At 40.0% G+C, this 16,550-nt stretch overlaps 1 protein-coding gene across 2 annotated transcripts; it reads left to right on the forward strand.

Annotated features, from left to right (window-relative positions):
• Positions 1-267: 267 nt before the first annotated feature.
• Positions 268-16,447, forward strand: znf644a (zinc finger protein 644a). 2 transcript variants are annotated; one of them, XM_004570545.4, is made up of 6 exons: positions 268-565; positions 3,563-6,005; positions 10,561-11,154; positions 13,247-13,372; positions 15,380-15,482; positions 15,593-16,447. In XM_004570545.4, exons 2-6 carry the CDS (start codon positions 3,566-3,568, stop codon positions 15,786-15,788), a joined length of 3,459 nt encoding a protein of 1,152 aa, XP_004570602.2. In that variant the 5' UTR covers positions 268-565; positions 3,563-3,565; the 3' UTR covers positions 15,789-16,447. The 2 variants fall into 2 exon arrangements, with proteins under 2 accessions (XP_004570602.2, XP_004570603.2); XM_004570546.4 differs by having other exon boundaries at positions 268-504.
• Positions 16,448-16,550: the final 103 nt, after the last annotated feature.

Consider the following 16,550-nt stretch of genomic DNA (forward strand, 5'->3'; position numbering starts at 1 on the left):
GAGAAGACAACCATGGGGGGGGGGGTAGTGCTAACATTTCTCCTGTGTTGGCATACAATTCCTGTCTGTGCGTCAGTAGCAACTTTAAAAAGCAAAACCAGATGTGTGCTTAAAATAATCCAAACCAAACCTATCAATTTATCTTATCAATTAAAACTGTGATTATACGACATCAAGCCCCCCCAAAAATCTGCTACCCAAAAGAGATGGTCATTAACTCTGCTTTTATGCCTCCTATCTGGACTGAACCATTACAAATCTCTCGGGGGAGCATGAGGCCGACTCGAAACAATACGCGACGAAATAATACTTGACGAAAACATGAGCTATTGCTATAGCTGTAATATAAAACAGTCACAGGATTAAACGTAATTATTTGGATAAAAGTTTGTCCTCTTACACTAGAGTAAATTACGTGTACGATTACCCGTACGAAAGAAATGATCTGTCCCACACCAGACCACCACAGGAAAATGGCGACTGTGAAATAGATGGAAGACGAAAGTAAGAAATTATTCAATGCAGCGTATAAATTGCGCCCTGTTTTCATCCACACCGCTCAGAGGTAACGTTTGTTTGTTTTTCATCATTTGGAATGGTGTTTGTATTATGAGTAGCGAGTAACGATTGTCATTAGCTGGATTTTAGCCTGAGGAATAGGTTTTGGTGTGGAACAGCCTTAATGGAATGGTCTGCAGCTCCTGCAAGCAGCATCCAGCAACACATCGTGATATAAACGTCAAAGAAATGTAATGATCCTTCAACGGAACATTTGTCTAGATGATCATATTTGCTCTGAAAAAAAGGCATATTTGAAACTGACACCAACTGTCGTGGGCTGGCATGTACCTGAACAACTGTGCTGAAAGTTTCAGCTCTATACAAAATCCAACACCGCTCACCAAAAGCCATTTATAAGGTCCATCCCTGTGCAGATTTGGTGCTGCTACGTACATGTTAGGATCACCTTTGTGTGCCACAGAAGCATTCACTTGGTATGACACTTTTATTGCCCTTCAAAAACAACACCTCTCGCTCCTTCGACCTTGTGGTGTTAACAATGACCAGAATTAATTATCTAAGCTAAGGATCGAGTGTATTTTGTATTTAGTTTTATTTATTTTGTAGACAGTAAATGCTGATTGAGCCATGAAGTCAACTCTGGTAGCATAGCCAAACGCTTTACTTTATACATCTAAATAACCAAGAACTACAAATTGCACATTTAAAAATATAAATATTCAATGTTATTTTGAACAGTTTCCTGTTTTGTCAAGTTTATACTATCTGCTAAAGCATGCTACAAGCTGCATGTACAGACAATGCTAACTACCACTGATCTATATTTGCATTTCTGGGCTCCTGTTAATGATTTTTACCATTAAATGTTTGTTCTCTTGGTTCTCTTGGCTAGTGTCAAAAAACAATTTTTTTGGCAAATTTAAGATGAATTTTGGCTTTAGTCCAAAACCTAACCCATTCATTCACCTAATGTGTAAGATAAAGAAGTACTATTTATAAGAATGTAATTGTGTTTTACTTTGAAAAATGACATGAATAGTCAAAATACTCAGTAAAACAACAATTAGTGGCTCAGCAGTGTAGTGGTTAACACATTTGCCTAACATGCAAAAAAATGGGTGGAGACACAGGGTTGTGTCAGGAATGGTTTCCAATCTGAAAGAAGCTTTTGAATTAAATGAATAATGTTCTTCCGGTTGATTAATGACCCCAGCTCTGTTTGCTGTTTGGCAGCAGCTTCTTGCGGATTCTATGCTTACTGCACCATTTTTCCTACCTACGCCCTTGAGGTTCAAAATAAACATTTATTCCTGTGCAGCGAGGTATGAAAAAGTTCAAAAATATTAGCTAACGGTAATGTGCAATTTAAGTGTTACTTCAAGATTGCAAAAATGTTTTGTTTGGTGAGTTAAAAAATCGATGTTCCAATATGTTGCCATATTGTTTTTTCCTTAAACAGTTAACCACAGACAACAACTGTTAGGGTATTTACTTAATTGTTTATGCCCTGCCCTACTTTGTGTTTAGAGAGGTTAGAGAGGCAGAAAAATTATGTGATGTCAATATTCATAGCAAGAAGGGTGTTTCTCCCATCTCTCGAGTTTTTAAATTATCGACCATTATGAATACTGATACTGATAGGTTTCCAAATGGCAAATTTTGGCCAATAATATTGACATGCTGATAAAAACATCCGGTTTTAACCAGTGTATATATATATATTTTATACTTGACTATTAGTATAATAAGTTACATGATGAATATCTAAGTTATAGCTAGCTAGTAACCATCCCTGGCATGTTTGTGACTAGTACTGTAGTAAGCAACTGTTAATAGATTTATGCTTAACATGGTTTTGTAGTTGTGTCCATTTGCTGAGGTATTTGCCTATGGAGAGCCAATGGAAAACCCCTTTCCATTGGCTCTCCATATGCCCAGTGGAAAGGGCCTATGGATGACAGCATTGCTCCCTTCACCCATGAATGTGATGGAAAAACATAGTCATTTTGCTCCTTGTTATCGTACCAAAAGAAAAACAAAATGCTTGGTTTGCATTGCTGGGAATAAGCCGGACTCGTTTCCAGTGGGTGTTGGACTTCACCGGGGCTTGTCACAGTTTCTATTCTAATTTTTACGGACAGAATCTCCAGGTGGAAACAACAGGTGCCGGAAGGCTTTCACCTTGGTGGCTTCTGCTTTTTGTAAACAGTGTGGTTCTATTGGCTTCATCAAGTGGTTGCCTCCAGCTCACATTGAAGCAGTTTGCAGCCCAGTGTTAATTGGAAGAAATGAGAATTAACACTTAACACAAGTCTGAGGCCATGGTTCTCAGTCAGAAAAGGATAGAATACCCACTCCAGGTCAGGGACAAGCTGGGTCATTCACTGACTCAGAGTAGAACCACTAAGGGGCTTGTTTGGGCATCTGATTATAGTGTCTCCTGGGTGTTCCAGGCATGTCCTGGAAGAAGACATATAACCTCTCCAAGGACATGTCGTTCTTCCAGGACATGTCCTTTTTCCAGGACATACCCTGGAAGAAGGGCATGTCCTGGAAAAAGGACATGTCCTGGAAGAACGACATGTCCTTGGAGAGGTTATATGTCTTGACTGTCATAGGAACACTTTAAGGAAGTGGCTGAGGAGAGGGAGATCTAGGTTTCTTTGTTGGCTGGATAAGTGGTAGCAAATGGATCGATGAATGAATGGTTAGAAAATAGTTGGTTAGAAAATACCTGTATGAGAGCATTAACTTATAGTTTACTATTCTAACGTGATCCTTGATTTAATCCCCCATGCACACCTTGCCTCATGTGACCTCAATAGCTCACGTATGATGTTAAAAAAATTACCATACAATTTTTTAACACAGAAGTTTTCTTTTATTTACAAATATGTGTGTACTATGAAGAGGAAGTCAAAAAAGCTACATAATTTCCAGACCAATGGTCTATTTTCAGGGCAGAGGTTTGAACTGAATAATACTATACTATTTAGTTGTTTGTTAGTGAGTATATTTAAGAATGTCTTTTCTTTTTTAGGTCATGGCAGCAGAAATGTCATGTCTGACAGGTGTTGATGAAGATGACAAAGATGCAGATCCTGAGATCAATGCCCTCACACTCCTACAGGAACCAGTGAGAATGGCGCAAGAATCCGCTGCTTGCACTGATTCCTTTGGCAAGCCTTCCCCAAAACAAAACAATGTCCTTGATGTTCTGTCGAATGAAGATATGTTGTCTCCGGTTGGCTTGGGAAATGGACCTTCTTCCCATCAGGCTACACAAGCCCATGAACTAAATAGCATTTCCTCTGAAAAAGAGGAGGAAAAGAGTATCACGCCTCTAAAAACTGTACATGAAATCGACACTGCAGGAATTTGGGGATTTGATGAGTCACCTGAGAACTCATTGGATAATTTCAGTAGCACCAGTGACCTAAATTGGGACCCACACAAAGAGTTTATGCAGTTTCTTTGGGAAAACCATAGTGATTCCCCTGGTGAGGAGACTAAAGAGGAAGTCTCTCCTGCTAATAGCCAAAGGAGAAGGAAACGGAAAATGGACATGGTTGTGATGGTAGATCCTTCAGAAGACCTTTACCCTGAATTGAGCCCCAAGTCATCTGAGGAACTGTCTGAGGCTGAAGGCCAAGAAGATTCCATTCCTGTCAGAAAAGTCAGAAAGTCAAGGAAATTCTCTAAGTCACAGTCATCACCAACAGGAAAAGTTTCAAAGTATCCAAATGGAACAGTAAAGGCCATCAAGGAAATTCTTTACAATGGACCTTCAAGGAATTCGCATGAGAACAACATGAAACACGGACTTTCTCCATTGAAGGGAAGACTCACAATAAATTCTCATTCAGAGGGGAAGCCGTCCTGTTACCCATGCTCAAAATGTAAACTTATATTTAAGAAAGAACATCATTTGCATCGTCATATGAAGTCTCATGTTGAACCTCCCAATATTTCACCAAAGCCCTTCATATGCCGAGAGTGTGGCCAGTCTTTCAGACAAAGTGGTTTGCTTATTGACCACATGTCCATCCATAAGGACAAGAGAACAAGACTTACTGAAGAGATCAAAGGTGTGAATGATCGGAAAAAAGATGATAAAAACGCTAAGTTTTTCTGTCCTCAGTGTCCATTTGGAACAAATTGCCCAAACACATTTGTTCAACATGCAAAGACACATGAGAAGGACAAGAGAAAGTTTAGATGTGACAAATGTAGCTTCAGGACTCTTAGTGAAAATGACCTTAGGAGACATGACATTATGCAGCACACTGTTATTACGGTTAGAAAGCAAGTGCAGGAGGATGATCATGGAATATTCTCATGTGATATTTGTTCTTATAGAGCTTTTAGCAAAACTGTTTTTAAGAATCACCTTCTCAGACGCCATCAACAAAGTTTTGAAGAATATGAAGCCGCACAGCATAGAGAGAAAAACGCACAACTAGGTAAGGAGCAGCAAGTGCCTACTTGTAAAACTCCTGTCGAAGATGCAGAGTTTACATCTAAAATCTCTATCAAAAATCAGATTGCCTCTAAAAGAGCTTGTTCACCTAATGGGTCCAGTGACATTTCAGACTTATTCAGAAATAGCAAGCTTAAGAGAGGCCCCAGGTCTCAAGTAACAGAGTCAAAACTGGACAAATCTATTAATGTTCTCCTGTCTCGACAAAGACATGGAAAAAAGAGTTTAGAGCAGAAGAAGGAACGCAATAATTGTAGTAAACCTGTTCAGCACAGTGACAAAGATGGTTGTGATGAGTTGCTTGAAACATTGACAGTCAAGGATGAAGAATCAACTTTATCCCCAAATGGCTCCAGTGTGACTATAGATCCCTCGACAGTCAAAAAGACACCATCTAAAAGAAAGATGTCCACCCCATATCGCAACACCTCCGACCAAGACTCATGCTTTATCTTACCAAAACCTTTGCCAAGTCCGAAAAAAGTCAATCCTGAAGAAGTGGCCAACTATGATGAAAGGGATATTTTCCAGTTTAAAGATACAGATGCAAACAGTAACCTTTCTGACAATGGCATCAAAAAAGAAAAACAAAACATCATTTACACATATAGCAGAAGAATGTCTATGAGGGGTGCCCTTCAAGCATCTAAAAGGCTTTTTGAGAAGATAAAGACTGAAGAGCAAGAGCAGACTGACCCTGAAATCAAAGAAGAATGCATAGAAACAGAAGTGTTTCAAGAAACCTTTGAAGCCCACCAAATACCATTGGGAGAGTCCTTCGGAGATGATTTGTCAGAGTTGGAATCGGACCGCAAGAACTGTCCTTATTGTCCTGCAGTATTTGAGTCAGGTGTTGGATTGTCAAATCATGTCCGAGGGCATCTTCATAGGGTAGGGCTCAGCTACAATGCGCGCCATGTTGTGCCTCCTGAGCAGGTGGCTTGTCAAGACAGAAGGCCGCGAATTCGACGGAAGATGTCAGCATTACGCCGATTGAAAAAAGGTACTTGCTTATTGCATGTTCTTCTTTAAAAGAAAAACTCTTGTACATTACAGCTTTCCTTATTACTACTGTTAAAATGTGCTCTTGCCGAGTTGTAACAGATACTGCAGGAGATCTCAAAATGTGGTTCCAAAAACTAAACCATCAACAGATTAATCAAATTAATTTGAAGGTACCACTCGCCAATTGGTTGGAGTTTTTCTCTAGTGACTGGTTGTTACTGACCAGTTATTAACTGCAATAATTAGTTATGTACACTAGTGCGGGGCGATATGTAAAAAATATTTATCACGATATGAATTATTTTATATCACAATATACCGCAATATTACCACAATGTTTCCAGTTATTCTCTGAAAAGTTTGACAAAGACCTAGACACATTAATTCTTAATTAGGGGTCACTCGGAATTACTACAGCCAGAACAGTAGATGAAAATATTTGTTTTACTAACATGCATATCATATAGAGATTGAAAATGTGACGTCATTCAGGGGTAAAACCGCAAAGGATTCTGGGAACTCGTGGCAAGAGGTACTAGCGGACGCAGGCTTTCAATTGAAATTACATTACACAGCGATTAAAAAGAAACACAAAAAATGGCAAGAAGCTGTTGTATTATTAACTGCATGACAGCCACGGGAAGCCGACGGGTAAAGAGATCAGTTGTTATTGGATTACGTTGTTGAAGAGAAATTGTTCGAGCCATGTTTCCGAAGTAACAAAGAGCCGACGGATGGCCTGGATTGCAGCCATTCAAAGACCAAATATAACATCCCAGAGCACTCCAGCTCACATGTTAGTCTGCTCCAAAGCATTTCCAAAAAGGTCAGTGTTTTGTAGTAGTTAATACTTTTCATAACATAATTGGTGATATAGGTTACAAGCAAGTCTGGCGCTGAACAGAAATTGTCGCGCTATGCTCCTTTGTTTATTGTGCATAAATAGTGAATTGTCCTGACACAATATTGCGTTTCACTTCTGTTATTACCATGGTACATTGGCAAAAACATATACTTTTATTCACAGGGTAAAACAGGTTTTTTTGTATCACTAATTGCCCAGTACGATTACAGCATACAATATTATTGTCACTGCTACATTTCTGTAATGCGTACCAGAAATTATTTCCATTACTAATTAATTACCGTTGAGCTCAAAGGTCCTATTAATAAACGGTTAACGAATGTGTATTTATGAAGACGATTTGTGAGACTGGTAAACTTACGTTTGTTCATACGATGGTCTTTCGTTCTACACGGTGCATTTCAAGGTCCTGTACCCATCCATCGGTAAACTGTACCTGGGCTTGTTGCAGTGACCTGAAGTTACTAAACTTCATGAGTGTGTGCACTCACTCCAAGAACCGTATAATTATAAATATGAGCGTGGTGAAAGTTGGGCAGCACGCTAATGTATTTTGTCCACTCTGTGTGCTCGTAAGGGTCTGACCCTTTCAGTCGTTTGATTTTTTTCCTCGTATCTTTTCTTTGACTTTTCATCAAGTCTGTCTTTGTACGGACCGGCATTGTTCGCCTTCGTTTTGTACATAACTTTTTTGGGGGACAAAGGAAAAGCAAGAAGGTATTGGAACCGGAGAATGAACGTTTTGCGGTGCTGCAAATGCTTGCATTTGATGCGGTACTTGGATTGTTTTGCCACGAGTTCCCGGCATGCAATGCGCGAAAGTCACGTGGTCTGTCAATCTCTATATGTTGGTAAAACTAATATATATATATATATATATATATATATATATATATATATATACACACATGAGTACTACATGCATGTATATATGTACATAATGTACTTTATGCACATTAAATATGTATCAATGGCAGACTCATACCTTGGGCTAACATGACTCCAGTGTGGTCATGTGGAAAGTACGCAGTCTGTAAACAGCGAGCGCAGAGGGTGACGAGGTCACGAAAGCTGTCCTTCTCAATTACATGAACAGGGGCCATGCCTTTACAAATGTAACGCGAGATGGCTCCTGTGATTTGTTTATGGCACTGGGATGTTTTCTCAAACGGCGTACCTTGTGCGAAAGACTGCTTTATCTTCGGCTGGCTATAGTTTTTCTTTTCCAAACTTGCTTCCGTTGTTCCATAACTTGGTTTAGGTTGGATTTTCTGGGTTCTTGAGTTTTCCTTTGTGTACCTTCTGTAGGTGATAGAAGAGATTTGTTGTGTTGCCATCGGGTGCGGGATTAGTTTTATAGCATAGCTTGCAAATGGGCGTCTTCTGCTCTGTGTCGGTGCTGTTGAACCCAAAATGTAACCAAATCACAGACGTATCCCCTCTTTTCGGTGAAAGTGCTTCTTCTTGGGCTGCCTTTGTAGCTGTCTCTGCCTGTTGCATGTCCGGGCATGAAACTGCAACCTGTCGCGCGTCCATCGTTTTGAGTTACCATAAAGCATGTCGCAAAACCACAAGACGGAGTTTCTTTGCGAAAAATTAGGGGTGCAACAATACACAAAATTCACGGTTCGGTTCGGTTCGATACTTGGGTGTCACAGTTCGATATATTTTCGATACAAAAAAATGTTCATGCCTTTTTAATTTGTCATTTATTAAAATTATAAATATATATTTTAACTCAAAAGTACAGTTTTTAAATTTAATGTTGCTGAAACAACAAAATAATAAAATATAAATAAATCTATCTGTTCGAGAAATCACTCATCTTTGGAAAAGAGAGTTTATTACAGAGAAATGGCTCTTTCCAAAATAAAAGCTATACTATACGCTTCTTCTGGGCTATATTCTCGGCAGCATATTAAACATATCAGGTCCCCATAAGGAGAATCATGTGCTAACGGCTGTCTAAATGACTCGGGTAAAGTTTGTAGCATGCGTGCTTCTTGTTTTTGTCTGCTTCTACTTGTCTGCTTCCACTTGTCTTTGCACTAGGATGATGTCGGCGTAAGTGTGCAGTCATATTCGTTGTGTTCCCACTAGTGCTGTCAGCGTTAATCTAGTTAAAATGACATTAACGCCACAACGCGGCAAATCTCCGTTAACGAGTTACCGCGGATCGCCCCGTGCATGGGGCTGGACGGCGTCAACACGCTAACGAGCTAACTGCGCTAACGCAGTAGTTCCCACCAATGTAATTGAGCATTGCGTGGTACATCCGACATACTGGTTTACTTTCGTCCATGACGCGCTTACCATCAGGGTCATGCTTCACATGAAAACAAAGACAGTTCCAAACTCCAGATCTGAATGAGGGTGGTGGAGGTTCAGTTTCGGGTAGCGTTGAGGCAGTTGCCATGTTGCAACGAGCTTAGCTTCTGTCTTGCTAGCTTGCGCTGCGCTCAGTGGATCTGCGCTCGACAGTGCAGCCTAGGCGGAGTAGTCAAACGCAGATCCACTGAGCTCTCAACACAGACAGCATCGTCAGAAGAAAAGTTGATAAAATAAATTTAAAATTTTGTATCGTTCGATACATATGCGTACCAAACTCAAAGCACTATATCAAACGGTTCAATACCGATACAAGTATTGTTGCACCCCTACGAAAAATATCAGATTTTTTATACTTTATTTTCTCTTGCATAAAGTTAGAGTATGTATAGTGACAAGACAACACTAATATATTTGCCACAGGCTATTTAATGATATATTTTATATAATAATTTATAAAACTAGGTTAGAAACGATAGAAACAATAGAAGACAAATGGCACGATAGACATTTTTCTATCGTCCACACGATATATATCGTCATATCGCCCAGCACTAATGTACACTATCTATAAATAGGGTTTTCTGCAAGATGGTTAGATCAAATGAAATGTTCGCTCCACAATCTACTGTAGGCTTCCATTGTTTGTGATCTGTCACTGCAATCCAGTGTCATCTTCTGTCCACATCAGCAGCAACAAGAGAAAATTAAAGATTCTCTTTCTGGTCTTGGTGATTTCTGCAGCCAACAGTGCAGCAGAATTTAAGCATTTTGAAATACGGTAATTTATATGTAAACATTATAGTGTCAAAGGTCAGTAGGTTGTATCTGTAACAATCAACACTGACAAACTCTCAAGAACTGCTTTGTGAAAATTAGTGGGGCTACCTTCTTCCAAATTCTCCATCTTGTTTTGGTGGGGGGTGGTTAGCCGCCTGGCTGCGTCCATCTCCATAGTGTAGTGGTTAACACATCTGCTGGGCAAGTGGAAGATTACTGTGTTGATTCCAGCCAGAGACACAAATCCCCTTTGGTTATCTGGCCTTTCCTGATGGGAATAGTTGGAAGGCCTTCTGGGGTAAAAACTCTGCCAAATAAAGCATGCAGAGCTACCCGCTGTGTAATTCCATGTGACAAAGCGCTAGCCAACAGTAGCTAGCTGCATCCGAAATCTTGACAGTCATTCTTTTGAGATACCTGTATAAAACCAGTGGAAGGAACTGTGAGCATAAAACATAAAACCCAACTTGCAAACTGGATTTAAATTATAGATTAAAAGTCGTTCAGTGTTACAAAGTTCAAATGTCTGATATTATACGGTGCAATGTTTTTGTGCCTAATTTTATTTTATTTCTCTCAGCATTACAGCTAGAGTCAAACTCTGAGACCGTGAAGAGCATTCATTCTTGTCCCTTATGTGGGGACTCGTTTGACAACAGGACTGGGCAGTCAAACCACATACGAGGCCACCTCAAAAAGCTTGGTAAAAGCTTTGCATCAAAAAACAAATCCCCATTACTTTTACTACGAGAGCTGATGAGGGACAAGAAGGAGTTCCAGAGGGCCCTTCAGATTGTGGGAAAGAGACGGAACCATTTCCACTATGGTGCTTCTTCTAAGCTGTCCAGTGCTGATCGTTTCACATCGCCCCATACTGGAATCATAAAAAGTAATTCCGATTCAAGCGTTTGCACTGAAGCCAAACCACTGATACCCACCTTTTCTTTAGCAGAAATTGAATCTGAACAAAGGCAACAGGAGACGAATTTGGATGTTAAAAATTCGTTCTCAGGCACAACTGCCTTGATAGGAATTCTAAAGAAAAGGAAGTGTCAGGAAGATGCCAGACTAAAGGGATCCTCTCAGATATCCAGAAACATGATAACAGTTTCTTCAAACAGTGAACACAATTCAGGAGCAAAAGTTGTATCTTCACTGCCAAACCAAATATCTGGTAAGTAACAATGCTTTGGACTACCATTAAATTTAATTGTCTAAGCTTGTGCATGTTCTAAAACTCAGATTTGCAGCAGCTGTTTTTTGTCAGGATTTTTTTGTGTGTTTGTGAGTGTGCATGTGTGTTGAAATTAAGGTTTCATCAGCATAAATGTAGAGAATAAGAGTATACAGTGGGGCAAAAAAGTATTTAGTCAGCCACCGATTGTGCAAGTTCCCCCACCTAAAATGATGACAGAGGTCAGTAATTTGCACCAGAGGTACACTTCAACTGTGAGAGACAGAATGTGAAAAGAAAATCCATGAATTCACATGGTAGGATTTGTAAAGAATTTATTCGTAAATCAGGGTGGAAAATAAGTATTTGGTCACCTCAAACATGGAAAATCTCTGGCTCTCACAGACCTGTAACGTCTTCTGTAAGAAGCTTTTCTGTCCCCCACTCGTTACCTGTATGAATGGCACCTGTTTGAACTCATCATCTGTATAAAAGACACCTGTCCACAGCCTCAAACCGTCAGACTCCAAACTCCGCCATGGCCAAGACCAAAGAGCTTTCGAAGGACACCAGGAAAAGTATTGTAGACCTGCACCAGACTGGGAAGAGTGAATCTACAATAGGCAAGCAGCTTGGTGTGAAAAAATCAACTGTGGGAGCAATCATCAGAAAATGGAAGACATACAAGACCACTGATAATCTCCCTCGATCTGGGGCTCCACGCAAGATCTCATCCCGTGGGGTCAAAATGATCATGAGAACGGTGAGCAAAGATCCCAGAACCACACGGGGGGACCTGGTGAATGACCTGCAGAGAGCTGGGACCAAAGTAACAAAGGTCACCATCAGTAACACACTACAACGGCAGGGAATCAAATCCCGCAGTGCCAGACGTGTTCCGCTGCTGAAGCCAGTGCATGTCCAGGCCCGTCTGAAGTTTGCCAGAGAGCACATGGATGATACAGCAGAGGATTGGGAGAATGTCATGTGGTCAGATGAAACCAAAGTAGAACTTTTTGGTATAAACTCAACTCGTCGTGTTTGGAGGAAGAAGAATACTGAGTTGCATCCCAAGAACACCATACCTACTGTGAAGCATGGGGGTGGAAACATCATGCCATGGGGCTGTTTTTCTGCCAAGGGGACAGGACGACTGATCCGTGTTAAGGACAGAATGAATGGGGCCATGTATCGTGAGATTTTGAGCCAAAACCTCCTTCCATCAGTGAGAACTTTGAAGATGAAACGAGGCTGGGTCTTCCAACATGACAATGATCCAAAACACACCGCCCGGGCAACAAAGGAGTGGCTCCGTAAGAAGCATTTGAAAGTCCTGGAGTGGCCTAGCCAGTCTCCAGACCTCAACCCCATAGAAAATCTGTGGCGGGAGTTGAAGGTCCGTGTTGCTAGGCGACAGCCCCAAAACATCACTGCTCTCGAGAAGATCTGCATGGAGGAATGGGCCAAAATACCAGCTACTGTGTGTGCAAACCTGGTAAAGACCTATAGTAAACGTTTGACCTCTGTTATTGCCAACAAAGGTTATGTTACAAAGTATTGAGTTGTATTTTTGTTATTGACCAAATACTTATTTTCCACCCTGATTTACGAATAAATTCTTTACAAATCCTACCATGTGGATTCATGGATTTTTTTTTCACATTCTGTCTCTCACAGTTGAAGTGTACCTCTGGTGCAAATTACTGACCTCTGTCATCATTTTAGGTGGGAGAACTTGCACAATCGGTGGCTGACTAAATACTTTTTTTGCCCCACTGTACCTTGTATTGTGGATGAAACGGAAGTGCCTGTTACACGAAATACAGATTAGCTTTATTCTTGTTTTATTGCCTTGCAGTTAATAGTATAATATTAAATAAAGTATTGACACTTAGGCATTTCCAAGTACATTTCTTTTTTGTCACAGACAGCTTATTTGCTGAAATGTGATGAAAACTGTTGAAAGCTTGATTTTAGACATGATAAACTTACCAGTGTCTGTTTCTACAATTCATCAACACCTCTGACGAATAAGTAAACCTCACTAAACCTCTGTATTTACTTTCTTCTTATTGATTTTGTCTTTTCGCAGAGAAGGGTGAATTCAACAGGAAGGTGTGCATCCATTGCAACGCAACGTTCCACAGTGGTGTTGCATTGTCAAATCACCTCCGGGCATATGCAAAAAGAAAAAGGATCGCCTTACTCGAGGGAACCAGTAAGTGCAACTAGTAAAATCTTTAGTCAGACTACGCCCTGTATGCTTTCTTCTTAAAACCTTTACAATTACACTTACCATTCACACTACTATGTCCCCATAAACTGTTAATCCAGTTTCACGCCAGAATTTTGTCTTAGCCTTCTTCCTGACTAGGTCTTATCAGTAACAAAAACATCAAAACTCAAAACAGCTGGGCTCACAAAACAAGTGATTTTATTCTTCCTCTGTGCATACTCTTTGGCTTCTCCTGGTACTGAATAATCTCCTTTTACCCTTTTTGGAAGATTGGGAATAGTTGCAAAAGCCAATCTGTTTTCTGCAGTGTTGACCACAGTTTTAGTAGCAGTTCCACTTCAAATTAAAAAAAATGTAAAAAAAAATCTTTGGTCTTGGAGCATTTACCACAAAGAAGTCTCCTTCTGCTTTCTTTTTACACTAGCATCACATCAGATCGCATTACCTTCAAAATATTTGTTTTCAAGTGTAGCCAATGCAAAGAAAGTGAGCATCTACTTATAAAAAATGCTCTACTGTTGGTTAAAACCTCCAAAGAAAAGTACCTTTTAGAATTTAATAGATTTCTGCATAAATGTGACCAAAAACAACTTCAGATTTTCAAGTCCTAAAATGTATTATTTTAGCATTAAGTATGTGAACCTCGTGGATTATCAGTTAATCTGAAATTGGAGTCAGATGTTTTCAATCAGCCAGATTACAATCAGGTGTGAGTGCACCGCCTGTTCTGTTTAAAAAAGAAAAAGAAAAAAAAAAGAACCTAACTGTGTTTGTGGAACGGCATCATGCCAAGAACAAAGGAGCTCTCTGAGGAACTCAGGAAGAGGATTGTTGATGCTCATGAAGCTGGAAAGGGTTACAAAATCATCTCAAAAGAGTTTGGACTCCACCGTTCCACAGTCAGACAAATTGTGTACAAATGGAGGATATTCAAGACCACTGTTACACTCCCCAGGAGTGGTCGACCCACAAAGATCACCCAAGAGCAAGGTGTGTAGTTCATATGATCATAAAGGACCCCAGGGTAACACCACTTCCATGCTGGCAAATGTTCAGGTTCATTAAATTGTTAAAAGGAGAACACCAAACAGCAAAGCTGTGCGTGGCAGGGAGAGGAGCAGATGGTTGTATCATGGTTTGGGCCTTGCTTGCTGCATCTAGGCCAAGATGCCTCTTCATCACTGATGGAACAATGACTTCTGAATTATTCCAGCAAATTCTAAAGGAAAACCAGGACATCTGTCTGCGATGTAAATCTCGAGAGAGAAAGTAGGTCGTGCAGCAATACAATGACCTTCATCGCTAATATTTGTACTTAAAGGTTAAAGAAGAATAAAGACTATGCGGCCAAGTCAGAATCCTAACCCCTAACCTAGCAAGAATGTTAGAGCAAAAGCAAAAAGCACATAGTTTTACCTCTCTTATGTAACGTTGGATTATTGAATAAAAGGAATGATGTAATATTTTTTATCTTGTTTAACTGGGATCTCTTATTCTGGCAGCAGGTCATATTTATGCAAAGGGTTCACAAACTTTCAGGCACCAACAGCAGCAGAAATCTCAGCCTGATAAAACTGTGTAGCTGGAAACCAAAAGGAGCTGCGATGTCCAAATCTTAGTTATATTTAGTCCACCAGTGGTTATTTGTGTGCTCCCCAAGGTAAGAATGTAGGAGGGCATCAGCTTTTTGGAGCTTTAGCAGAGATTTTAATTGCAGAGCGACCTCTTGGTGGCTTCAAGTTGTCAGGACCCAGTTTTCCTGCAGGCGCACATCATCACACTTTGATCTTGGGCCCTTTCTTAGCCACACTCGACCATGCATAATACAGCAAAAGTCAAAAACGTCCACACATTCAAAGCCCATTCAAAGAACTCTTGCTGAAATGTCATTAGACAATTTTCCAGTGTTCATCAAATATTTTCATCCATTATAATGTTAAATATACTGTAGTGTTAATGTTGGGCTGTAAATGAAATTCTGTCTTTCAGCGATTGACTGTAAAGCAGTTAGGACACGCTCAAGGCCTGGCTCAAAAAAGAAGACACTGCCCTTAACTCAAACACCAGAGGAAATGTACAGGCTCACCTGCAGGTAATGTGTTTGCTTTTTTTGTTGTTTTTTTAATCCCCAATTCATTTTTCCCCAGTCTCAAGCTGCCAGATAACCTGGTTGCCTGGTTTTGCATTTCTTTGTGTTTCCAGGTTCTGTGACCTGGTCTTCCAAGGTCCCTTGTCAGTTCAGGAGGACTGGATAAAACATTTACAAAGACACATAATGAACACTAGCGTCCCTCACACTGGGCTAGGCATGGTAGAGGTCACCTCGTTGCCCACAGACACCCCAACCTTCAAGACTGACCAAGATGGCTCCTTGACAGTCACACATGCTGTCTCATGAGGCCAGTGGGGACCTTTTTAGATTTCACTAGACTGTATGTGTATGTATATTCGATGTTCACTTTTGGGTTTTTTTAGTCAACAAATTACTGGCCAAAAGTACAATATTGCCTGAGATATTGTACACATTTGGACAGATGAAAAAATCAATTATTTTGGATATTGTTACCCTGTCTGTTTTTACATGGTCCATTTTTTTGGAATACAATTCCAAGTGGACAGACTGTTTTGTTTTATGCAGTAATGTAGTGTGGAATCCATTTCTAATGAAGACAACCTTTACCTCAGATTTCTCATGGTTTGAGTCAGTTTCTGGGAGCACTTCTCTTCTGTATCAATATTCACATCAAGTCATGTTTCCTTTGTATTGCAACATGGTCAAATCAAAACCCACAGTCTCTTTTCAGGCCAGAGTTACTGAGAGAAATATTTTGAATGAAAGTGCAAAACAACAAAAAAAAAAAAAAAAAAAAGAGGAAAAAATGAAAAAGAAAAAAAATGTCTGAAAACTTGTCATGCATAGAAAGAGTGTTTTATAGTATTTCAGTAACTGCATTGTTTCTAACACAAGATTTAAACTGAAGGTGGTTGAGGAAGAAAAGAGGTAAAAAAGAGAGAGAGACCTAACACGCACAACCCGTGCTGACCAAGCCCTTCATACATGTCACCTATATTTAATGTTTAAATATACTGTTTTGAAATAATTTAATTTTAAATGTACTATATCACACAGATACAATGCTTAAAACATTTGTGTTGTTCT

The sequence above is a fragment of the Maylandia zebra genome, linkage group LG18, assembly GCF_041146795.1.
Source record: "Maylandia zebra isolate NMK-2024a linkage group LG18, Mzebra_GT3a, whole genome shotgun sequence".
NCBI classification, from domain to species: Eukaryota; Metazoa; Chordata; class Actinopteri; order Cichliformes; family Cichlidae; genus Maylandia; species Maylandia zebra.